Genomic DNA, 26,392 nt, shown 5'->3' with positions numbered 1-26,392 from the left:
TGCCAAGGTGCCCAAGTTGCATTGCCAGCTGGCATGGGCACTGCCAGGGTGGTGGTGCCAAGCTGGCATTTCTTTGCATGCGTGATTGGGATGAGGCTGCCCTGAGCAGTTGTTTTGGGGGGGGGGTCAGGGACGGGATCCTCCCATAGTGCGTTCAGGCTAGGAGGGGGCGGTCTGGGATCGCTTCGGGCGATCTTTTGCTACACTGGGGAGTTCTGGCGAGCAGAGCTCCCACTGTACAAAACGGGGCTGCGTGAGCGCCGGGAAACATGCGGCTAAACATGCTTGCGAGGGGACCTTGTTCCCTTTTGGGAGAATTGCGCCCATTGTCTCTGTTTGGGGAATGTGATGCTGTGATGCACCAAGCTGTTGAATAGTACATACCTCCCAGGCTTCCATGGAAAGATCTCAAGGCCAGGGATTTGAGTAGCTGTGGAACTGTACATCAATATTTAGTGCCTTTACGTGGGGATTCTTGAAAGTTATTGAAATGGGATGGGGGTGTGTTGATTTTCATTTAACCTGATAAGATACTCGAGTTCACCTTTGTGCACATTAGTTTTTAAATCATCCTTTGTCGGGTGCTCCTTATTAGTATGAACATACTCCTGGGGACTTCGGAGCATTCTGGCCTAAGTTCTGAAAGTTTTCTCTGCTAAATTGTACAATTTGAGTGGCACGGTAGCACAGTGGTTAGCATTGTTGCTTCATAGGGCCAGGGACCCGGGTTCAATTCCCGGCTTCGGTCACTGGGCAGAGTTTGTACGTTCTCCCCGTGTGTGCGTGGGTTTCCTCCCGGGTGCACTGGTTTCCTCCCACAGTCCAAAGATGTACAGGTTAGGTGGATTGGTCACATTACATTAGCCCATAGTGTCCAAAAGTTAGGTGGGGTTGGTGGGTTGCGTGGATGGGGTGGAGGTGTAGGCTTAGTTAAGGTGCTCTTTCAGCGGCCGGTGTAGACGCGATGGGCCGAATGGCCTCTTTCTGCACTGTAAGTTATATGATTGCAGAAACTATTTTATTTTACAGCAACTGAACTAATGATCTGAAACTAAAAAGCACAGGAATGTAATGATGGATAAACCAAACCTGGGACATTAGAGCATTCCCAAGGTTTCCAGTTAGAACTGTATAAGGTCCAAGGTTCCCAGTTTACACTCTGCTTTTGGTCAACATGCAGGACAGGAATGAGATCAGCAGAACATTGTAAAGCTGAAGAAAAACTCACTTGGGTTTTGTCCATTAGTGTTAAAGAGGCAGCACCCCATGTGGCCCTCATGAAAAAGCTATGAAGTACTTTTTTTTTTAATAAATATTTTATTGAAAATTTTTGGTCAACCAACACAGTACATTGTGCATCCTTTACACAATATTATAACAGCACAAATAACAATGACCTATTTTATATAAACAAAAAAAAGAATAAATATTAAATAACAAAAATGAAAACTAGCCCTAATTGGCAACTGCCTTGTCACAAGTTACACCCCCCCCCCGCCCCTCCCCCCCCCCCCCCCCCCCCCCCCCCAAATCCTGGGCCGCTGCTGCTGCCTTCTTTTTCCCATTCCATCTATCTATCCGCAAGGTATTCGACGAACGGTTGCCACCGCCTGGTGAACCCTTGAGCCGACCCACTTAGGACGAACTTAATCCGCTCTAGCTTTATAAACCCCGCCATGTCATTTATCCAGGTCTCCACCCTCGGGGGCTTGGCTTCTTTCCACATTAGCAATATCCTGCGCCGGGCTACTAGGGACGCAAAGGCCAAAACATCGGCCTCTCTCGCCTCCTGCACTCCCGGCTCTTGTGCAACCCCAAATATAGCCAACCCCCAGCTTGGTTCGACCCGGACCCCCACTACTTTTGAAAGCACCTTTGTCACCCCCATCCAAAACCCCCGTAGTGCCGGGCATGACCAAAACATATGGGTATGATTCGCTGGGCTTCTCGAGCACCTCGCACACCTATCCTCCACCCCAAAAAATTTACTGAGCCGTGCTCCAGTCATATGCGCCCTGTGTAATACCTTAAACTGAATCAGGCTTAGCCTGGCACACGAGGACGACGAGTTTACCCTGCTTAGGGCATCTGCCCACAGCCCCTCCTCGATCTCCCCCAGCTCTTCTTCCCATTTCCCTTTTAGTTCATCTACCATAGTCTCCCCTTCATCCCTCATTTCCCTATATATATCTGACACCTTACCATCCCCCACCCATGTCTTTGAGATCACTCTGTCCTGCACCTCTTGTGTCGGGAGCTGCGGAAATTCCCTCACCTGTTGCCTCGCAAAAGCCCTCAGTTGCATATACCTGAATGCATTCCCTTGGGGCAACCCATATTTCTCGGTCAGCGCTCCCAGACTCGCGAACTTCCCATCCACAAATAGATCTTTCAGTTGCGTTATTCCTGCTCTTTGCCACATTCCATATCCCCCATCCATTCCCCCCGGGGCAAACCTATGGTTGTTTCTTATCGGGGACCCCCCCAAGGCTCCAGTCTTTCCCCTATGCCGTCTCCACTGTCCCCAAATCTTCAGTGTAGCTACCACCACCGGGCTTGTGGTGTAGTTCCTCGGTGAGAACGGCAATGGGGCTGTCACCATAGCCTGCAGGCTAGTCCCCCTACAGGACGCCCTCTCTAATCTCTTCCACGCCGCTCCCTCCTCCTCTCCCATCCACTTACTCACCATTGAAATATTAGCGGCCCAATAGTACTCACTTAGGCTCGGTAGTGCCAGCCCCCCCCTATCCCTGCTACGCTGTAAGAATCCCTTCCTCACTCTCGGGGTCTTCCCGGCCCAAACAAAACCCATGATGCTCTTTTCAATCCTTTTAAAAAAAGCCTTCGTGATCACCACCGGGAGGCACTGAAACACAAAGAGGAATCTCGGGAGGACCACCATCTTAACCGCCTGCACCCTCCCTGCCATTGACAGGGCTACCATATCCCATCTCTTGAAATCTTCCTCCATCTGTTCCACCAACCGCGTTAAATTTAACCTGTGCAATGTGCCCCAATTCTTAGCTATCTGGATCCCCAGGTAACGAAAGTCTCTTGTTACCTTCCTCAACGGTAGGTCCTCTATTTCTCTACTCTGCTCCCCTGGATGCACCACAAACAACTCACTCTTCCCCATGTTTAATTTATACCCTGAAAAATCCCCAAACTCCCCAAGTATCCGCATTATTTCTGGCATCCCCTCCGCCGGATCCGCCACATATAGTAGCAAATCGTCCGCATACAAAGATACCCGGTGTTCTTCTCCTCCCCTAAGTACTCCCCTCCACTTCTTGGAACCCCTCAACGCTATCGCCAGGGGCTCAATCGCCAGTGCAAACAATAATGGGGACAGAGGGCATCCCTGCCTTGTCCCTCTATGGAGCCGAAAATATGCCGATCCCCGTCCATTCGTGACCACGCTCGCCACTGGGGCCCTATACAATAGCTGCACCCATCTAACATACCCCTCTCCAAAACCAAATCTCCTCAACACCTCCCACAAATAATCCCATTCCACTCTATCAAATGCTTTCTCGGCATCCATCGCCACTACTATCTCTGTTTCTCCCTCTGGTGGGGCCATCATCATTACCCCTAACAACCTCTGTATATTCGTGTTCAGCTGTCTCCCCTTCACAAACCCAGTTTGGTCCTCGTGGACCACCCCCGGGACACATTCCTCTATTCTCATTGCCATTACCTTGGCCAGGACCTTGGCATCCACATTTAGGAGGGAAATTGGTCTGTAGGACCCGCATTGTAGCGGGTCCTTTTCCTTCTTTAAGAGAAGCGATATCGTTGCTTCAGACATAGTCGGGGGCAGTTGTCCCCTTTCCTTTGCCTCATTAAAGGTCCTCGTCAGTACCGGGGCGAGCAAGTCCAAATATTTTCTATAGAATTCGACTGGGAATCCGTCCGGTCCCGGGGCCTTTCCCGTCTGCATGCTCCTAATACCTTTCACCACTTCTTCTACCTCGATCTGTGCTCCCAGACCCACCCTTTCCTGCTCTTTCACCTTGGGAATTTCCAGCCGATCCAAAAAGTCCATCATTCTCTCCCTCCCATCCGGGGGTTGAGCTTCATATAATTTTTTATAAAATGTCTTAAACACTTCATTCACTCTCTCCGCTCCCCGCTCCGTCTCTCCTTCCTCGTCCCTCACTCCCCCTATTTCCCTCGCTGCTCCCCTTTTCCTCAATTGGTGTGCCAGCAACCTGCTCGCCTTCTCCCCATATTCATACTGTACACCCTGTGCCTTCCTCCATTGTGCCTCTGCAGTGCCTGTAGTCAGCAAGTCAAATTCCACATGCAGCCTTTGCCTTTCCCTGTACAATCCCTCTTCCGGTGCTTCCGCATATTGTCTGTCCACCCTCAAAAGTTCTTGCAGCAACCGCTCCCGTTCCTTACTCTCCTGCTTCCCTTTATGTGCCCTTATTGATATCAGCTCCCCCCTCACCACCGCCTTCAACGCCTCCCAGACCACTCCCACCTGGACCTCCCCATTGTCATTGAGTTCCAAGTACTTTTCAATACATCCCCTCACCCTTAGACACACCCCCTCATCCGCCATTAGTCCCATGTCCATTCTCCAGGGTGGGCGCCCTCCTGTTTCCTCCCCTATCTCCAAGTCCACCCAGTGTGGGGCATGATCCGAAATGGCTATAGCCGTATACTCCGTTCCCCTCACCTTCGGGATCAATGCCCTACCCAGCACAAAAAAGTCTATGCGCGAGTAGACTTTATGAACATAGGAGAAAAACGAGAACTCCTTACTCCTAGGTCTACTGAATCTCCACGGGTCTACCCCTCCCATCTGCTCCATAAAATCCTTAAGCACCTTGGCTGCTGCCGGCCTCCTTCCAGTCCTGGACTTCGACCTATCCAGCCCTGGTTCCAACACCGTGTTAAAGTCTCCCCCCATTATCAGCTTTCCCGTCTCTAGGCCCGGAATGCGTCCTAGCATCCGCCTCATAAAATTGGCATCATCCCAGTTCGGGGCATACACGTTTACCAAAACCACCGTCTCTCCCTGTAGTTTGCCACTCACCATCACGTATCTGCCCCCGTTATCCGCCACTATAGTCTTTGCCTCGAACATTACCCGCTTCCCCACTAATATAGCCACCCCCCTGTTTTTCGCATCTAGCCCCGAATGGAACACCTGCCCCACCCATCCTTTGCGCAGCCTAACCTGGTCTATCAGTTTCAGGTGCGTTTCCTGTAACATAACCACATCTGCTTTAAGTTTCTTAAGGTGTGCGAGTACCCGTGCCCTCTTTATCGGCCCGTTCAGCCCTCTCACGTTCCACGTGATCAGCCGAGTTGGGGGGCTTCCCAACCCCCCCCCTTGCCGATTAGCCATCATCTTTTTCCAGCTTCTCACCCAGTTCCCACGCAGCTGTATCTCCCCCAGGCGGTGCCCCCCCGCCCATCTTCTCCCGTACCCGCTCCCCCCTTTCCCCAGCAGCAGCAACCCAGTAATTCCCCCTCCCACCCCCCCCCCCCGCTAGACCCCCCACTAGCGTAATTACTCCCCCCATGTTGCTCCCAGAAGTCAGCAAACTCTGGCTGACCTCGGCTTCCCCCCGTGACCACGGCTCGCACCGTGCGACGCCCCCTCCTTCCTGCTTCTCTATTCCCGCCATAATTATCATAGCGCGGGAGCCAAGCCCGCGCTTCTCCCTTGGCCCCGCCCCCCATGGCCAACGCCCCATCTCCTCTCCCTCCCCACCTCCCCCCATCACCCCCTGTGGGAGAGAGAAAAGTTACCACACCGCAGGATTAGAACATAAAACCCCTCTTCGCCCCCCACATTCGCCCCACCACTTTGTCCAAACGTTCTTTTTAATAATCCACTCATTCCAGTTTTTCTTCTACAATAAAAGTCCACGCTTCATCCGCCGTCTCAAAGTAGTGGTGCCTCCCTTGATATGTGACCCACAGTCTTGCCGGTTGCAGCATTCCAAATTTTATCTTCTTTTTATGAAGCACCGCCTTGGCCCGATTAAAGCTCGCCCTCCTTCTCGCCACCTCCGCACTCCAGTCTTGATAAACGCGGATCACCGCGTTCTCCCATTTACTGCTCCGGGTTTTCTTCGCCCATCTAAGGACCATTTCTCTATCCTTAAAACGGAGGAATCTCACCACTATGGCTCTGGGAGTTTCTCCTGCTCTCGGTCCTCGCGCCATAACTCGGTATGCTCCCTCCACCTCCAACGGACCCGCCGGGGCCTCCGCTCCCATTAACGAGTGAAGCATCGTGCTCACATATGCCCCGACGTCCGCACCCTCCACACCTTCAGGAAGACCAAGAATCCTCAGGTTGTTCCTCCTTGCGTTGTTCTCCAGTGCCTCCAGCCTCTCCACACATCGTTTCTGATGTGCCTCCTGTATCTCCGTCTTCACCACCAGGCCCTGTATATCGTCCTCATTCTCGGCTGCCTTCGCCTTCACGACCCGAAGCTCCCGCTCCTGGGTCTTTTGTTCCTCCTTTAGCCCTTCGATCGCCTGTAGTATCGGGGCCAACAGCTCTTTCTTCATTTCCTTTTTTATCTCTTCCACGCAGCATTTCAAGAACTCTTGTTGTTCAGGGCCCCGTGTGAAACTGCCACCTTCCGACGCCATCTTGGTTTTTGCTTGCCTTCCTTGCCGCTGTTCCAAAGGATCTGCTGCAATCCGGCCACTTTCCTCTCCTTTTTCCATCCGTGTCCAGGGGGAATTCCCTTCTGGTTTACCGCACGGTGTTTTTAGCCGTTAAAATTGCCGTTGGGGCTCCTATCAAGAGCCCAAAAGTCCGTTCCACCGGGAGCTGCCGAAACGTGCGACTCAGCTGGTCATCGCCGCACCCGGAAGTCATGAAGTACTTTTTTGCAAGCGATGTTCAATTAGTATTCATTATTGAAAGAAAAAATAGGGCTCGGCCATTTGTAAAGGGAGAGAGTGCCCTCAAATGTGATATTTGGAGAGTCACCTAGGCTATTTGGAGAGTCACCTAGGCTAGTGAGTGGGCCTCCATCTGCGTGCCGCAAGATTGAAATTGGGCGAGCTCACTAACCATGACCCCGTGAATACGATTAAATACATTTAATACACATTGAATATTTCATAATGAGTTATAGAAAATGATTAATCGTTCATGTATTAATAGAACTATCATCAACTTCAAATAAGGAAAACAAATATTTACACTTTGGACACGGGTCGCGGCTCTCTCACAGTCGATGTGTGCAAACAGCATACACAACATATACGTCTCTCACCTCATGTGCCCTCACTTTCTGTATCACCTCAGTTTTTCCTATGTGGACCAAATCAGTGGAACGTGGCAACTCTGCAAGTGGGCAATGGTCAACATAATGTCTTCGTGGGCTGCACTCCGAACCCAGATGGGGTGCATGTGGCCGTCGGCCCGCAGGTTGACCATCACTGCATGAGGGCCTTGAATGACTAAAAGACACCAGCTTTCAAATTCCGGCATCGATCATCTAAATGTTGATCTGCATCTTAGGAGGAGGGCCTGATTCCCAATGTCCACTTGGTGAGAGTTCAGATATTTGCTTGCCCGTTGCCTGACCACCAACTGAGGACTGTCCCAGTGTGGAGCGATGGTCTGAAGGTGACATGCTTGGTGATGTACACTCACAATCAAGGCTCTAATTTTAATGTCTGATTCTGTCATATTTCTGCAATACTCCAGGCCACAGCTAATTCTTTACAAAGTAGTCTACTCGCATGACCTACCCCCTCGCCCTGCACCCCCAGGTTCCATTAACGACTCCAGCTTCTGCTGTAGACAATTCTTTGTGAGCTATTGCTCCAATTTGGAGTGATCCTAATTAGTCAAAGTAGATCTAAGAACCAATGCAATTTGTAACTGATTAAGCTCCATCTCTACCCCCGATTAACACGTGAGGGGTGGGGTTGGTCTCTAAGCCTTGACGTTCTGAACTTGAGTAATTGGGATATGTCCCTACGGAGACAGTGGGCTGGATTCTCTGTTTTTGGGACTATGTCCCCACGCCGTCGTAAAAACTATTGACTTTCACGGCAGAAAAACTGGTGTGAAAGGACCACATATTCCCAGCCCTGCAGGGGGCTAGCAGTGAACCAATGTAAAACTAGCAGCTTTTGCTGCAGATACAGGCCCCTGCACATCCGGGTCAGAGGCCGTGCATGCACATGGCGGCGGCCTCCAGCGGCCATGCCGTGCTCCAGACCCCGGAGCTCGACCCTAAACATAGTGCCCCTGATCGGCCGTGTGCCCCGTCCCGGACCACCCGCCCAAAAACTGCCCAGCCGCCTATAAGGCCCCCCCTGCCCTCTGATCAGCCCGCCCCCGACCAGGGCTGCCGCGACCGACACGCTATGGTCCCGACCGGCAGGACCGCATTAGATCCACGCAGTCGGGACTTTGGCCGGTTGGGGGGGCGGAGAATGGCGAGGCGGGGTGGGCCTCCAGCAATGGCCGCAGGTAGGGGATATGCAGCGCTGCGTGCTCTCCGAGTACTCCGCTTTTCGGAGCCCGGAGAATCGGGGAACCGGCACTGGTCCCCATTCCATGCAAGGAAATGGATTCTCCGCCCCGGCGCCGGCCGCGATTTTGGCATCGGGGTGTAGCGAATCCAGCCCATTATGTCCTCTTTTTATATGGAGTGTGGATGTAGCTTGATTTAGAAAAAATTCTAAATTGGTGCTTTCGATATACAGCTGGCAAAAACAAAATGCTTTTTGTAAATGCTTAAAAAAATACCTTTTTTTTTGTATTTTAGCCTTCTACTGAGGTTCACGGATGGCACGTTTGACTCTGAAATTGGTTCAACAATTGGTGAGATTTAAATTTTTTTAATATACTGTATCCCCTTGGAAGATGTATGAAAACCAATGTTGTTGCTGTGTGAAGATCAATGTTCTATTTTAATGCAATCTTTTCTTTTAGGGGTTGACTTTAAAGTGAAAACCATGAGAACTGATGGAAACAATGTCAAACTTGCAATCTGGGTAAGTCAGCAGCGTGATTTTTTAAATGAAATGGTCTGTTTCATAACATTTTAGCTGCCTGTGTAATGTGTTTTTCCTCTTTTGACGTTCCAGCTATTTGTCCCTGCCAGATATGTGCAACACATGGGGGTTTGTCTTTTGAATTAATGTTGTAATACTAGGATTTCAAATTCCTTTCTCCTTCCAACGCCTTTGAGCATTGTAGTTATGTCATTGTTTTCAAGTTGATTTTTGATAATTGAATGGGGGAGAAACTTTAGAAGATAAAAGGCCTTTCTTTGTGAATTAAAATGTGCATTTACCTTTGGTTCACTTTTATGTGTCTGCTACATCTGGGTAAATATTTCATAGAATTTACAGTGCAGAATGAGGCCATTCGGCCCATCGAGTCTGCACCGGCTCTTGGAAAGAGCACCCTACCCAAGCCCACATCTCCACCCTATCCCCATAACCCAGTAACCCCACCCAACACTAAGGGCAATTTAGCATGGCCAATCCACCTAACCTGCACATCTTTCGACTGTGGGAGGAAACCGGAGCACCGGAGGAAACCCACGCACACACTGGGAGAATGTGCAGACTCCGCACAGACAGTGACCCAAGCCGGGAATCGGACCTGGGACCTTGGAGCTGTGAAGCAATTGTGCTAACCACTGTGCCACCGTGCTGCCCCTGATACCGTGCTGCCCCAAATGTCTCCATAAAGTGCATCAGGGCCAGAATTACAGTACCTATCCAGCCACTGTAGCTCATGATGGCTGATTTACACCAATCCTTGTCTCGACCCTGTGCAGAAAACTTGTAATGGTGAAATTGATGTGGTTGTTTGTGCTATTTATTACAATCCCGAACCAGAGCCCAACATTTGTGCCATTTAAATGATGTAATAAAACACTGTTCTGGCAGTTTACTCAAAAACGTGGAACTCCTTAATGCCATTTTGTTTTTCCTTGATCCTTCGAGCATTGAAATTCCAGGTTTATCTCCATAATTTCCTGATCTTTCTCCCCCCCCCCCCCCCCCCCCCCTTTCCTTCACGCTTTCCAATCTTGCCAATGCCGTTCTGAACATTATTTAGTGAAAACTGCATATGTTGAAAATCCCAGGCGGCATCTTAAAACTTGAATGACTTCAGACCAAAATATATAATCGGCCAAAACATCCTGGCTGCCCAGCGTCCGATTTGGGGGGTAACCCAAAGATGCGCTGGGGAATCCCCCTGGGTAGTCCCCACGTCCAGAAGCGTTAAACTCCCATGGACAATTGCGCTGTGCAGGGAACCATCTGACAAAGCGATTTAAATCGCTACTTTCAAGGGCAGCACGGTGGTGCAGTGGTTAGCACTGCTGCCTCACGGCGCTGAGGACCCGGGTTCGATCCCGGCCCTGGGTCACTGTCTGTGTGTTTGCACATTATCCCCGTGTCTGCGTGGGTCTCACCCCAACAACCCAAAGATGTGCCGGCTAGGTGGATTGGCCACGCTAAATTGCCCCTTAATTGGAAAAAAAATTGGGTACTCTAAATTTATATTTTTTAAAGATCGCCACATTCAGATACGTCTGCCAGTTTTACTTCAATTACTCTGAAGGAGTTGGAAAGAAAATAAGCACTTCTAACTGCAGAGTAACAATTTTAAACACCCAGCCTGAGCCTGCATGGGACCCCCACCCACCCACCGCAGAGGATTTTACCACCCCCGTCCCCACCCCCATGTGCTGCTCTCCAGCCCACTGGTGTCCAAATCCCCTTAGCCACATCCCATTCACTTACCTTAGAAACTTAACCTTGTCTCTTTCAATGGGATCCTTAAAGTCACCTGCTTTATGGCAGCCAGTGCCGTTAAAAAGAGCATGTCCTCCTTCGCTCCGCTCCTTTTGCACTTCACCGCTAGAACCGGGGACCCGGCTCGCTGCCTGAATCAGAACGGTATTGCGAAACAGGCGCTTTACAATTTAAGCGCAGAGAACAGAGTGTCAGTCCGCCGCTGATTGCCAATCCAAGGAAGCTATGAAATGTTGAAAATCGCATGCGGTATCTTAAATTCTGTGGTGCTGTAAATGGTGCTTAATTAAGTTAGTTACCTGAAAGCTTTAAAGAGGTGGTCTTGAAGAGTCGGATCCATATTTGAGTGGCATGTGCGTGTTTAATTTATTATTTACGCAGGCTAAAATGATCTCGCCACACCTTCGCTTAATTTTCATAGAATCTATCGGATCCCTACGGTGTAGAAGGAGGCCATTCGGCTCATCAAGTCTGTACCGCCCCTCCAAAAGCGCAATCTAACTAGGCACACTCCTTCACCTTATCCCCGTAACCGCATGCATCGATCATGGCCAATCCATCTAACCTGCGCATGTTTGGACTTTTAAATTTATGATTATTGTATGTTGCAATTGGAAGTTTCTTCAGCTTTGATTTTTAGATATTGTATTGCTTTGACAGGATACGGCTGGGCAGGAGCGATTCCGGACATTAACACCGAGTTATTACAGAGGTGCTCAAGGTGTTATTTTAGGTAAGAGGTCGCTGTTGTCCACTTGCTGTTGGAGGTTCCAGGCCTTCAACAATTCTTGCTTGCACCATTTTGCGAGGGAAGACTGTTTGGCCAGATCATTCGTGCTGTGCTTCTCGATGCTGAATCAGGTTAATCTGAAGAAAGTTGTCTGAATCCCAGATTGTGCTTTGTAAGTAAACACACCCATTTGCAAAGTCCTTGACCGCAGCCTAGTGGCTCAGTTAACCACGGGCACAAATCCCGTAATGGGCCACGAGTAGCCGAAAACGCGATTTGCAGCAGCAAGTTCTCAGTTTCCGATCTCCCCCACCCTGCTGGTGATGTGATCAAGTTCATGCCCTTTAGTTTCCATACATCATTATGTATTAACATATTACGAATGGGCTTGATGCTGTAGCTTGCGACCATAATGCATCAAAAAAGAAAACCAGCTGTGATGACCACGCCGGGGGCACTGGGGAGTCTGTAGGCCTCAGGGTTAAGGGACATGGATGGGCAGTGCGCCATGGCAGTAGCAAGGGGATGCATGCAGAGGGAGTTGCCCTCCATTGGGGTAGGGTTTCCCTTCTGCGTGTGGAGGTTGAGGGTGTTCCCCTTGTCCGCAAGCTAAAAATGGCACCCCAAACTCAGAATCCCAGTGTGTTTAGGCCCCCACCCCTTTAGCTGGCTGTGTGATTCTTACCAATACTTTGGAGTACTGTTAAATCAGGCGAGGAACGGCATCTGTTAAGCCGGTGAGTTTCACAGTTTTTCTCACCTGATCCAGCACTCTGTGACAGTTTGGGTAAACTGTACCCTTTGGGTAGTGTTTGATGCAGTGAGCTCATATTTGCCGCATCTGTCTGTTCGTGCAATCTGTGATTTTGGTTTAGGGGGAAGACTCTTGTGCAGTGTAATCCGTACTTTAACATTATCTAACAGTGATTCACGGTGTGCACTTTGGAGAGATCTGGAAATTAACATCTGTAACTTGGTGCTCCTGGGTGTTCGGACTTCCTGCTTCTGATGCATAGATCCCTCCAAGCCAGTAGCAAACTGAGTAAATGTGCCACGTGTATTGAAACTGACAACTGAAATGTCCCTGTTCCTAGATTTCTATTGTGGTTAGTGCCAGTTGTGCAAAACTGTTTGTAACACTGCGTAGAATATACAGCACAAAAACAGGCCACTGGGCCCAACTATCAAGGACAGCATGAGTTTCCTTCCATCCTTCTTCATCGCAGCTTTATTCCATCATCATGCTCCTCTAGTCCCTTCTCCCTCAAATGCTTATCTAGTGTCATGGTTGAAGCATGAAAGAAAATGATAAATCTATTCACTAGCTGGACAATTTTTTTTGGATACTTTTCAAAATGGACAATTGCTGAGCTGACGTGATGTCTCCAGCTGGTCACATCTGGCGTCCAGTAATTTCAATGTTAACAAAGTCTGTAATGTAACACTCCTGGCCTAGCATAAACATTCAAACCCAGCCAACACAATGGCCCCACTGACAATGGGCCTGCTCCAGCCATCTTCGAACAAAGGCGGGCCTCTGCAGGTCTTAATCACCCATAGTGGTGCTCGTGGTTTAAGCATTAACTGTTCTGTTCTGACACAATGGTTTCAACAAGAGAGCAAGGTTTAGCGACCCAAAATCAGAACAAAAGGAATCCTGACTGCAATTAAATACCCCAGGATTCCAGCCATTGTAATATATACCTCCTTTTGTCCCACATCGAGGAGTGGTGGTGGGAGGTGTGTCACATGCCCTACACCCACCCCATCAAACTGCACTGTCATATTGTACAGTGGAACAGAACTCTAGAAGTTACTGTTTGACCTCCAACGTGAACGTAACTCCAGGCAACAGCCTGCGCTGTCTACCATCAAGAATTCTGCAGCGAGTAACTCCCCCCCCCTGACTCTGTCCACCATCAATGACTTTTCCCCACCACCATATGGTCAGAAGTGGGGTTCACTGTTCACCATTCGTGACTCCTCAGATACTGTAGCTGGTGTTCATATGCAACAAGAACTGGACAATATTGAGGCTTGGACTGATGAGTGACAAGATATTTTCATGTCATACAAATGCCAGACAATGACCCTCTCCAACATGAGAGAATCGAACAGTCCCTCCCTTATGACATTCAATGGCAATTCCATTGCTGAACCCCCCATTATCAGCGTTCTGAGGGGGTTCCAATTGATCAGCAACTCAACTGGGCCAACTATATAAATACTGTGGCGGCACAGTAGCACTGTTGCTTCAGAGCGCCAGGGTTCCAGGTTCGATTCCCGGCTTGGGTCACTGTCTGTGTGGAGTCTGCGCGTTCTCCTTGTGTTTGTGTGGTTTTCCTCCGGGTGCTCCGGTTTCCTCCCTCAAGTCCCAAAAGATGTGCTGTTAGGTAATTTGGACGTTCTGAATTTACTCTGTGTACCCAAACAAATGCTGAAAAGTGGCGACTGGGGGCTTTGCACAGTACCTTCATTGCAGTGTTAATGTAAACCTACTTGTGACAATAAAGATTATTATTATTATTATTATTAAGAGCAGGTCAGAGACTGGGAATTCTGCAGTGAATAACTCGACTCTTGACTCTCTGTCCACCATCGACTGTGCACAAGTCAGGAGAGTAATGGAATACTCTCCGCTTGCCTGGATGTGTGCCGCTCCAACAACACTCGAGAAGCTCAACATCATCCAGGACAAAGAGCCCGCCTGATTTGCGCCCATCCGCCATTCACTTCCTCCACCACCCACGCACAGTGGCAGCAGTGTGTACCACCTGCAAGATCACAGAATCATAGAATTTACAGTGTAGAAGGAGGCCATTTGGAACATAGATCTGCATCGGCCCTTGGAAAGAGCACTCCACCCGAGCCCACGCCTCCACCCCATCCCAGCAACCCCACCCAACCTTTTTGGACACGAAGGGCAATTTAGTGTGGCCAATCCACCTAATTTGCACATCTTTGGACTGTGGGAGGAAACCTGAGCACCCGGAGGAAGCCCACGCAGACACGGGGAGAACATGCAGACTCCGCACAGACAGTGACCCAGTGGGGAATCGAACCTGGGACCGTGGAGCTGTGAAATAACAGTGCTAACCACTGTGCTACCGTGCTACCCATCAACTCCCCATGGCTCCTTCGAGAGCCCCTTCCAAAAGGATAGGAGCAGCAGATGTACGGGAACCCAATCATTCTGACTTGGGACTGCATCGCTGTTCTTTCACTGTCACCTGAGCCAAAATCCTGGAACACCTTTCTTAACAGCACTGTGGGTGTACCTACAGCTCAGAGACTGCAGCAGTTCAAGAAGGCAGCTCACCAGCTTCTTGAGGGCAATTAGGGATGGGCAATAAATGCAGGCCTAGCCAGCGAAGCCCACATCCCATGAAATAGTTTTTTAAAAATTATGAATTTGTGATTTAATTAGTATTAATCAACCGAAAGCAAATGGGTAGTTTTGGGTGCAACACAGGAAGTGAGAGCTGGAGTTGAACATTTTGCTCATCGCGTCTGCTCTGCATTCCAGTTTGATTGTGGCTGAACTGGGGTTTCAATTCCACTTTCCACCTGCTGTCCCTTTCCCTTGATTCCCCAAGAATCCGAAAATGTGTCTATCTCAGCCTCGAATATATGCAACAATGAAGCACCCACAACCCTTTTTCCTCATCTCCATCCTAAAATGATTGGCCCCTTATCCTGAGACTGTGCCCCCCATATTTGCTGGTGTAAGATTTTTAAGATTATGTTAAATTTTAGAAAAAAATCTTTATTAGTGTCACAAGTAGGCTTATACTGCAGTGAAGTTACTGTGAAAATTCCAATTACTATCGATTTTTAAAGTAAAACTATTTCTATTTTGCATTCCCCTTCACACTCATTGGACAATGCAAATTCAAGTATATTTGCATAATTTCTGTGCAATATTTTGAAAGTAGGCCGCAATTACTTTCTTTAAATAAATTTAGAGTACCCAATTATTTTATTTTCCAATTAAGGGGCAGTTTAGCATGGCTAATCCAACTAACCAGCACATCTTTGGGTTGTGGGGGTGAAACCCACGCAGACATTGGGAGAATGTGCAAACTCCACACGGACAGTGACCCAGAGCCCCGCGGGATCGAACCCAGGTACTCAGCACTGTAGTCCCAGTACTAACCACCGTAGTTCCAGTACTAACCACTGAGCCAAGTGCCGCCCTGGCCGCAATTACTTTTGAGCTCAGCAATTTTAAAGGGAAGCTGTTCAGACATTGCAATGATGTCCTTGGCTTATGGTAACCTTTCTGCTCCTCCTGAAGGTTTAATTATGAATTTTGTTACAGTGTACGATGTCACGAGGAGAGAAACCTTTGCAAAGCTCGACAATTGGCTGAATGAATTGGAAACTTTCAGCACCAAGCATGGAATAGTAAAGATGCTGGTTGGAAACAAGATTGATAAGGTACGTTTTGAAAATATTTTAGAATTGCAACCCAAGCAAAAAGTAAATTGCTGGACTGTCGAGCATTAATGCCCTTTTCTTTGTGTCACATTAATTGGCGAAAGTCTGAATTTTAAATTTATATGATATTTTGTGATCATTGGACTTCAGCTTTAAGAAAATGTTGGAGGGGGGGAAATGACCTTGATGCTGTTGTCATCAAAATTGAAGAAACACTGAGGTATTATAAGAGATGGTTTTTAAAAAATTGTCTTTGGGGGATATCGGGATGGTGGGCGACAACTACTGCCACCTTGAAGGACAAGGGCAGCATAAACCTGGGGACACCACCACCTGGAAATCCTCCAAGCCACTCGCCATCCTGACCTAGAAATATATCGACGTTCCTTCATTGCCACTAGATCTAGATCCTAGGACTCCCTCCCTAACAGCGCCATGAGTGTACCTACACCTCAGTAGCGGTTCAAGAAGGCGGCTCACCTCCACCTTTCCAAGGACAATAAATGCTGGCCTGGCCAGTGAAGCCCACGTCTCCGTAGATGAATTTAAAAAAAAAAGTTTGATTGTTTTGTTTCTTGCATAGCCGCATTGTGAATGTGGTTGGGATCAAAGGCTAAGGAAGTGGTATAATGAGCAGGGGAGGATGCCTATCGGTGGCATTGTTGAAGCCTTGGAAGAACCAGAAACAAATGGAAAGTGAGTTTTAGTTTTAAAGAAATAGTCTGTTTTCTCTTTGGAGAGCTGGTAGTTGTATCCAAAATTGGAAAACAAAAGGTGGAAAGGCAAAGTCAAGATAATCTTGGCATTGGGCTGCTGAAAGGATTGGACATCATCCGCTCAACTTTCATTTAATATCCAAATAACTCCAATGGATAGTGGTTTTAGAAAAGCAAAGATGGTTCGAAAGCCCTTTTTGTGACATGGGAGCATACTTGAGAAAGACAGCAGAAATAAAAAGCTTCGTTTTAATCATGATCTTGTACCAGATCTGATGAAATAAGAGTTGGGCATGAATCCTTCCATGCTAGCCAGAATAATGTTGGTTACTTCACTAGTACTACGATCAGAAAATAATAGCGGCAAAATAACTTGTGTACTTGGATTTTCCATTATGCCTTTTTTCATTTGTAAGTCTGAATGTAGACCTCATGCTCTAATATTTGTAATAAATCTCCTGTATTAAATTTAATATGGCTGTATTACCATGTGATATATGTAGAAATACATCAATAGCTCTAAAAGTTGTCTCAAACCTTTTTAGACTAACCGTGAAATTGACCGCAATGAAGGACTGAGATATGCCAGAAAACATTCAATGCTGTTTATAGGTAAGTCTTTGGTGGTGTGTTTCTTTCCCTATTCCCATTCCAATTTTATATTTGCCGCCAATTTACTTCTTGCCACCTGTCTTCATGACATTAAAACTCAAACCCTGCTTTTTGCATGGTGGATATATGATTCTCCTGGTTGCACGCCTGCACTACCTGTCTTACCAAGGAAGAATTACGGAATCAAGGGCGCTGCAAAGTTGCGTTGGGGCTAGATTTTGTGACCTGTGCCCCTTAATTAAGAAGTCTGTGTGGAGCCCTGCCATCCCAAAAGCCGGCTGCCTCACAGCCATTTTTGCTTGGAGGCGGGTTAATTGGCACATAGCGAGACATCTGGGGAGGAGGTGATCAAAAGGGGGGTCTTTGGGGGAGGGGAGGGGGGTTCGATGACTGCAGGAGGGAGCAAGAAGGCCTGGGGGGGTTGGAAAGTGTGTGTGTCGTGCCGGAACCAGGATGGGAGGATGTGTGGAGGGGGGGGGAGAAAGAGGCGCCAATGCTGTTGCGATGAGGTGAGGGGTGGGAGGGCAATGGTAGCATGCACCCCACCCCACCCCCCCCCTCGCCTGCTCACTTTCTACCCACCCTCTCTCTCTCCGCCTCGCCCCCTCCGCTTGCCTCGCTTTCCACCCACTCTCTCTCTGCTGGGCTGCTCCACTCCCACCCCACGCAGCACGATAACACAATATCCAGTCATGCAGACGTCAGTTGGACCCACTCCTGCCACCTCATGCTCTGCTGTAGTCCACCTGGCTCCTACACCCTGCATCTCCATCCCTGGACCTTGCTCCCTGACCATCAGCTCTCCAGGCCCTGAGCTCTCCGCCCCTGGTGTTTGCTGTTCTCTCCAATCACAAGATTGTCTGTTCCCACACTCGCTTGTGAACGTGGAGAAAGATTCTTCCATTCAAACTGACCTGTTTGAATGGCACTTTGAAAACTCTGCCTCGGGCTTTGAGGGCCGCATTCTGCCTCCGATTGGATAAGCTTGATTCACATCACAGGGAACCGCGTGAGCAGTGTTTTTTGGGCAAGTATGTGTTTCTCCTTGTGTTAATCTGTTGTTTGCTCTATCTCCTCACTGCCACTCCCAATTTCGAGCATGAGAATAGAGAGGAGGCAAAATTAGTTGGGGTAATGGTGATTCATGGGCAACGGAGAGCTGAACATTACGTGGTTCTCTTTGGGGAGTCTGTGAGGAGCCTCATTTTTCTGAATTAACTGCAGACTTTTTCCTACTGTTCCCAGTGCTAGGGAATAGGTGAGTAGCATGCTCTGTAGACTGCTTAGGAAAGACTTGATCCATTGGTGGCCTTTTCCTTGTTATTTTTTATGTGCGTATGTAGTAAACACAACCTTAAGTGGTTTATCTTTCTCTATTGAGAGACTCCTCATTTATGTTTTCCTCCATCCCAGAGGCCAGTGCTAAAACCTGCGACGGAGTGGAGTGTGCATTTGAAGAAGTGGTGGAAAAAATTCTCCAAACGCCAGGACTATGGGAGGCTGAGGGACACAATAAAGCTGTGAAATTATCTGACTCTGCGTCCAACCAGGCTGGAGAATCGTGTTGTTCCCTCTGGTAAACCAACTGGGACTGACCGACTTCTTAATGCTGTTACTGTGTGAACAGCAGTGTCACTTGGCCTAAAGGGACAGGAGGCTGCTGTAGGCTAGACTCTCGCACAACTAAAGTTATATGAGATAAGAGTTCTTTGCCTTAACAAAGCCTCCTGCATACATTTTTCATTAGAATTGTAATCTCCTTCCGACAGACCAACACATTTTTCCCATTTTAATTCAGTTTCCGCGTCTTATAAATCCAGTGTTATATTAACTAATCTGTGGAAGGTTACGATTTAGAAGTCGTATTGATTTGCAAGCATTGCTGTAACAAATGAAAAATGGAAAGCTGTGATACAGCACAGGTTGTGGGGACCAACATTGTAAATGGCTCATTGTTCCTGAGGTTTAACAAATTTGTAATTTAAAAAAAAAAATCAAGTTTCAGTTGGGACCAGAAGAAATGATCTTGTTAAGCGTCATCTGTGCCGATTGCCTTTTATTCCTGATTTCAGCTGAACCCTGAATGTGGGATCTCTGAACTTCCCTTGTCTTTTTCTCTTTGACATGAAGTGACAGGATAGAATAGGGTTCTGATGGTTTGGGTGTGGCTGAGCTGATCGTGCCATGGGTTGAATCCAACCGTGGGGCCTTTTTTATTGTTCTGTATTCCCTTATATACAAAGGTACCTCCAATCTATTGTAGCTGTCTGATGCAAAATCTTCTTTCTGTGCCATGACTTGTTAATTGTACCTTGTGCAATAATACCTCGCCAAGACTAATCGTTATCATGGTGTGTCTATAAACGTTACTCTTAAAGGCCTATCTTGAAGACTTATTGTGAATATGGTGTGTAATAACCTTCATTGGATGCATGATAATACTGATCTTGCATTTTTTTTTGCAGTATTAAGTTTATTTTAATCTAAATCACCTCCTTGGATAGGGTGGATGAAGGGAGTGCTATAATAAGCTGTTGCAGCATGATCTCCCACCACTACAAAGTGGCAACTCTACCATGGAAGGCCCAATATGCAGAGCACTTCAGTATGACCAAGTCCTTTCACCACTATTCTTTTGTGTTTTTAAACAATTTGCACAATTTTAGTGTAACCTATTTATTAATGTCTTTCCAAATGCTATACAAATAGGTGATAAATGGAGTTCAGATCTAAGTGGGGCAACAAAATATTTGCAGACTATTTTCTGTTACGGTAAAGAAACTATTGTAAGATTGGTTCTCTTAATGTTCCATGCGTACTTGTATGAATCAGACTAAATAAACAGTGACTTAGAAACAAAATGTAATTTTCTTTTGAGCACTTTCTCCTGTGGTTTTTATTGTTCGAAAGCTGGGTTTCTCAATTACAATTGCAGTAAAGGAACCACATAGGCAGTCACCAGTGAAGCAATCCTTTCCAGGGCAAACATGCCAAGCAGGCTAGTGCTAATCAAGCAAAGAAAGCTTTGCTGATATGGGCACGTGCACAGGATGAAGGATGCCACATCCTCGAGGAAATGCAGTACGAGAAGGTAGCCTATGCTCCGAGACCAGCAGGGCACCCAGAGCTCCGTGATACGAGAGCCCTCGACATTAATCAAGATGTTGATGACCATACACATGGCAGCACCAGCTGTGGGCAGCAATTTGCCAAAATAACATGGTTTCAGAAGCTCTAAAGCAAACCCCAGGCATCAGCAGAGATCGTCTCGCACCCCCCCCCCCCCCCCCCCTGCGAAAGAGACGTCTTCAGGCAGCTCCATACGAACCCAGGGACACTTAAGGCCCTTTTTAATACTCTCGCCATTGTCCCAGCCGGCAGCAACTAACACGGCAGAAGCTGGAATTGCACCTGGAATCTATTTTGGTCTAATGTGACTCACTGAATCACTGTCCTAACTCGCTGAGCCTGCTATTGGAAATCTACAGGCTTCATTATAGATGACAAAGAATTCTGCCTTTGTCAAATGCTATTAAGTCTTTTTTTTTTTAAAAAGCACTGCTAATTAATTCCACCCGTTCCTCCACACGATATTAATTTGTGTCGGCCTCCTGTTCTCTTCACGTGACCTCCTCATGAGCTGAACTTGTGAGACGTTCTGAACCGATGGCTCCATCAACGCTACTCTTTAACATTTCCTAAGCAGCAAGAAGGTTATGCAGCGGTTATTTTTGCCTTTTGAGAAGGTACTCACTACCCAGTTGGATTGAAATTTTCTTGCAGGCTTCCATAGTGGTAGGAAAGCTTGAAATTTTTTTGTTTGTATTGCCAAAAGGCCATCAGGATGGCACATTTCTGGCAGAGGAACGAGTACAGAGACATGTCATTTTGGGGGGGGGGGGATTTGATCACCATGTAGAGTACAAGAATGCTGTTCAAACATATTGCTTTCCAAGGCAAAGTTTTATCATTCGTGTATGATGGAGTTTGTACATTATATTGATTGGCATTGCAAAAAAGGCATATTTCTGGTGTGATGGATCTGAGTCTGCTTGCTTCAGACCTTAAGCTCTCTCCTTTTGTTTATTTTCTTGTATGAAGAGATGTTGGGGTCTGTATTCCCTCGTTTTGAGGAATGAAAGGTCGTCTCATTGAAGCCTACAAAATACCAAGGCAAGGTAGATGCAGGTAAGTTGTTTCCTCTGATTGGGAACTAGAACCAGAGGAGATTATTTCAAAATAAAGGGAAGCCATTTATGCACAAGAAGAGCCCACTAGGGAACAGGCAATTCTGGATTTGGTGATGTGTAATGAGGCAGACCTGATTAGGGAACTTCAGGTGAAGGAACCCTTAGGGGGGCAGTGACCATAATATGATAGAATTCACCCTGCAGTTTGAGAGGGAGAAGCTGGAATCAGATGAACGGTTTTATGATTGAATAAAGATAACTGCAAAGACTTGCGGGAGGAGCTGGCCAGAGTTGAGTGGAAGGGGAGCATGGCAGGGAAGACAGTGGAACAGCAATGGCAGGGGTTGTGGGGGATTATTAAGGAGGCACAACAGAACTTCATCCCAAGGATGAGGAAACATGTTCAGGGGAGGACAAGACAACCTTGGCTGGCAAGGGACAACACAAAAGCATAAGAAAAGGCCTACAATGTGGTGAGGATTAGTGGGAAGCCAGAGGATTGGGAACCTTTAAAAGCGAGCAGAGGACAACTAAAAAAGCAACAAGGGAGGAGAAGATGAAATATGAGCGTAAGCTAGCTAGTAATATAAAATAGTTTTTTTCCATATATAAAAGGCAAGAATAGACATTGGACGACTGGAAAATGAGGCTGGAGAAGTAGAAATGGGGGACAAAAATGGCAGAGGAACTGAATAGGTATTTGCATCAGTCTTCACAGTGGAAGACAGCAGTGGCATACCAGAACTTCAAGAGAGTCAGGGGGCAGAGGTGAGTGAAGTGGCCATCACTAAGGAGAAGATGCTGGGGAAACTGAAAGGTCTGAAGGTGGATAAATCACCCGGACCGGATGGACTACACCCCAGGGATCTGAAGGAGATATCTGAGGAAACCATGGAGGCATTGGTGGTGATTTTGTAGGAATCAGTGGAGTCAGGGAGGGTCCCAGGGAATGGGAAAATGGCTAATGTAACAGCTCTATTTAAGAAGGGAGGCAAAAGGCAGGAAATTATAGGCCTGTTAGCCTGACTTCGGTTGTTGGTAAGATTAGAGAGTCCATTGTCAAGGATGAGACTGCAGGGTACTTGGAAGTGCATGGTAAAATAGGGCTGAGTCAGCATAGCTTCATCAAGGGGAGCTCATGCCTGACAAATCTGTTCGAGTTCTTTGTAGAGATAGCGAGGAAGTTAGACAAAGGAGAACCGGGGATGTGATCTATTTGAATTTCCAGAAGGCCATTAACGTGCCTTACAGGAAGCTGCTCAATGAGGTAACAGTCCATGGTGTTGGGGGCAAGGTACTGGCATGGAGAGAGGATTGGCTGTCTAGCAGACAGCAGAGAGTGGGGATAAAGGGGTCTTTTTCAGGCTGGCAGCCGGTGCCTAGTGGTGTTCACTGGGGTCACTGTTGGGACCACAACTATTCACTATATATATTAATCTAGAAAAATGAACTGAGGACATTGCTAAGTTTGCAGATGATACATGATATGTAGAGGGAAAGGTAGTATTGAGGAAGCGGGGAGGCTGCAGAAGGACTTGGACAGGCCAGGAGAGTGGGCAAAGTAGTGGCAGATCAAATACAATGTAGAAAGGTGTCAGGTTGTGCACTTTGGGAGGAAGAATTGGGGAAAGACTATTTTCTAAATGGGAAACTTGTTCAGGTTTCTCTTAAAATTAACATGTAGGGTTAGTTGGCAATTAGGAAGGCAAATGCAATATTAGCATTTATGTAGCGAATGCTAGAATACAAGAGCAGGGGTGTATTGCTAAGGCTGTATAAGGCTCTGGTCAGACCTCATTTGGAATATTGTGAGCAGTTATGGGCCCCTTATCGAAGAGAGGATGTGCTGGCCTTGGAGGGGGTCCTGAGCAGCTTCCCAAGAATGATCCCGGGAAAGAGGAGCTTGTCACACGAGGAGCAGTTGTAGACTCTGGGTCTTTGCTCGATGGAGTTCCGAAGGATGAAGGGGATCTCATTGAAGCTTACAGAATACTGAGAGGCCTAGATAAGAGTGGATGTGGAGAGGATGTTTTCCCCAGTACGAGAGACTAGATCCTGAGGGCACAGCCTCAGACTGACAAAATGGTCCTTGAAAATTGAAAAGAGGAGGAATTTCTTCAGCCAGAGGGTGGTGAATCTGTGGAACTCATTGCCGCAGAAGGCTGTGGAAGCTAAATCACTGAGTGTCTTTATAACAGAGATAGAGAGGCTCTTGGTTAATAAGGGGATCAGGGGTTACGGGGAGACGGCAGGAGAATGGGAATGAGGAACATATCAGCCATGATCGAATGGCGAAGCATTCGATGGGCCGAATGGTCTAATTCTGCTTCGTATATCTTGTGGTCTAAGAGGAGGATTTTTTTTTTACTCAGAGGATTTGTAAATCTTTGGGCTGGAGAATTTCACGGCAGTGGAAGCTCAGTTATCGGTCAGAATTGTCTGACTGTTCAGGCTGGCGGGATCTTCCCGTCCCGGCAATGGCGCACTTTCTCCATGGGAACCCCAGCAGTGAGGGGTGCGTTCAAGTGGAAACAACGGTGGGACCAGGAGATCCCACTGCCGGATAATGGTGGATCACCTCTGCCGCCAAGGAAATCATGGCAGGATGCGTGGAAAATTCCGCCCGTTGAGTACGTTTAAAACCGAGATTGACAGAGATATGAGGATAGTGTAGGGAGCAAAGGCAACAAAGTGGGTGATCCGCCGTGATTGTATTAAATGGCTGAACTGATACGATGGGCTGAATAAAAGCAAATTATTGCTGGTGTTTGAATCTGAATGGGCTGAATGGCCTACTGCCCCTATATTCCAGTTGTCGCTGACCGGTATTGATCCCCTTGCAGGGAGTACAGTTGTTTAATATCATTTGAATGATCCAAGATAAAAAGGCAGGTTGAGATTTAATGGCCCGACTAACGTAACTTTTTTTCAGGAAACTCCTGAACAACTAAAGGGGAAAAAACAGGTTTTTGTTCCTCAATGAAGGTCTCTGCAAACTGCATGAATGAAACTGCAACAACTTTGGGTTTTTAAAAAAGCCAGGTGATTTCTCCAGTAAAATGCAGTGAGTGGAGGATAGTAAAGGTCTGCACACACCCCACCATGTTTCCTCACTGCCCTCAGGGAAACACGGCTGCATAGTTTGCTCCCAGTTGTAATGGAAATGACTGGGAAGTATTAAAATACTAGGATAAAACTTTTTTTGTTCTTGCAGTTGTCATGTCTGGATGCCCTCTGAGTAAAAGTTACACCGTTTTCTGCATCTGGAAGCTGTACAAGTCAGACTCCTGGAGAGTGCAATTTGTAATCAATTTGGGGATGATTATGAAGATATTGTTTATTTTCAGGTTAATTTGAAGAGAAAGCTGAGGTACAGAGTTGGGCTGGAGTCTACACACTCCAGTTCGTATTTTACTTGCAGCTGGGTGACTAAGCAGCTCCGCAACGTAACTTTCTCACCACAGATTTCCATCAAGTAACATGGTGTGCATTGTGGCAGTTACTAAATATGGTTAGAGATTGAGGGATGTTATTGCTTACTTTGGAACTGTATATAAATAAAATGTACAACAGAGAAATCCAGTCAACCAAGTGTGTTGCTGCTAAATTGACTGATTTCTGCCTTTATTTTTCTGTCTTAAACATTATTTGGTAGTTTGCATCATAAACCATGCTAATTTTCCGTTTGTCTCTGGGAAGAGGGTGTAGAATCCAATGGAAGAGGCACAGGAACGCACGGTAGGATAGGAATGAACCGTTTATTACGGTATACACAAATTCGCAAAGTTACATCTCCTCTCCCAAACATTCTGATCTGGATAGGACAAAGAATAAAGAAAATTTACAGCACAGGAACGGGCCCTTCGGCCCTCCAAGCCTGCGCTGATCCAGATCCAGATCCTCGATCTAAAACTGTTGCCTATTTTCTAAGGATCTGTATCCCTCTGCTCCCTGCCCATTCATGTATCTGTCTAGATACATCTTAAATGACGCTATCGTGCCCGTCTCTACCACCTCTGCCGGCAATGCGTTCCAGGCACCCACCGCCCTCTGCGAAAGAACTTTCCACGCATATCTCCCTTAAACTTTTCCCCTCTCACCTTGAACCCGTGACCCCTAGTAATTGAGCCCCCCCACTCTGGGGAGAAAGCTTCTTGCTTCTTGCTATCCACCCTGTCTATACCTCTCATGATTTTGGACACCTCAATCAGGTCCCCCCTCAACCTCTGTCTTTCTAATGAAAATAATCCTAATCTACTCAGCCTCTCTTCATAGCTAGCGCTCTCCATACCAGGCAACACCCTGGTGAACCTCCTCTGCATCTTCTCCAAAGCATCCACATCCTTTTGGTAATGTGGCGACCAGAACTGTATGCAGTATTCCAAATGTGGCCGAACCAAAGTCTTATACAACTGTAACATGACCTGCCAACTCTTGTACTCAATACCCCTTCCGATGAAGGAAAGCATACCGTATGCCTTCTTGACCACTCTATCGACCTGCGCAGCCACCTTCAGGGTACAATGGACCTGAACACCCAGATCTCTCTGTACATCAATTTTCCCCAGGGCTTTTTCATTTACCGTATAGTTCGCTCTTGAATTGGATCTTCCAAAATGCATCCCCTCGCATTTGCCCGGATTGAATTCCATCTGCCATTTCTTCACCCAACTCTCCAATCTATCTATATTCTGTTGTATTCTCTGATAGTCCCCTTCACTATCTGCTACTCCACCAATCTTACTGTCATCTGAAAACTTGCTAATCAGACCACCTGTACCTTTCTCCAGATCATTTATGTATATCACAAACAACAATGGTCCCAGCACAGATCGCTGTGGAACACCACTGGTCACAGTTCTCCATTTTGAGAAACTCCCTTCCACTATTACTCTCTGTCTCCTGTTGCCCAGCCAGTTCTTTAT

General features: G+C 47.3%; 1 protein-coding gene across 1 annotated transcript in view; it reads left to right on the top strand.

The window, feature by feature from the left end:
- LOC140398495 (ras-related protein Rab-18-like) overlaps nucleotides 1–20,138 on the top strand; it is a 30,998-nt gene extending 10,860 nt beyond the window's left edge. Inside the window, exons 2-7 of the mRNA XM_072487251.1 lie at nucleotides 8,769–8,824; nucleotides 8,936–8,997; nucleotides 11,440–11,512; nucleotides 15,831–15,949; nucleotides 17,211–17,277; nucleotides 18,691–20,138. Of these exons, the coding sequence (XP_072343352.1) occupies nucleotides 8,769–8,824; nucleotides 8,936–8,997; nucleotides 11,440–11,512; nucleotides 15,831–15,949; nucleotides 17,211–17,277; nucleotides 18,691–18,857 (544 nt within the window). The 3' untranslated portion in view covers nucleotides 18,858–20,138. The remainder of the gene's footprint in view (nucleotides 1–8,768; nucleotides 8,825–8,935; nucleotides 8,998–11,439; nucleotides 11,513–15,830; nucleotides 15,950–17,210; nucleotides 17,278–18,690) is intronic.
- Nucleotides 20,139–26,392: the final 6,254 nt, after the last annotated feature.

The sequence above is a fragment of the Scyliorhinus torazame genome, chromosome 21 (genome assembly GCF_047496885.1).
Source record: "Scyliorhinus torazame isolate Kashiwa2021f chromosome 21, sScyTor2.1, whole genome shotgun sequence".
In the NCBI taxonomy this organism is placed as follows: Eukaryota; Metazoa; Chordata; class Chondrichthyes; order Carcharhiniformes; family Scyliorhinidae; genus Scyliorhinus; species Scyliorhinus torazame.
This window is presented reverse-complemented; position numbering and strand designations above follow the sequence as displayed.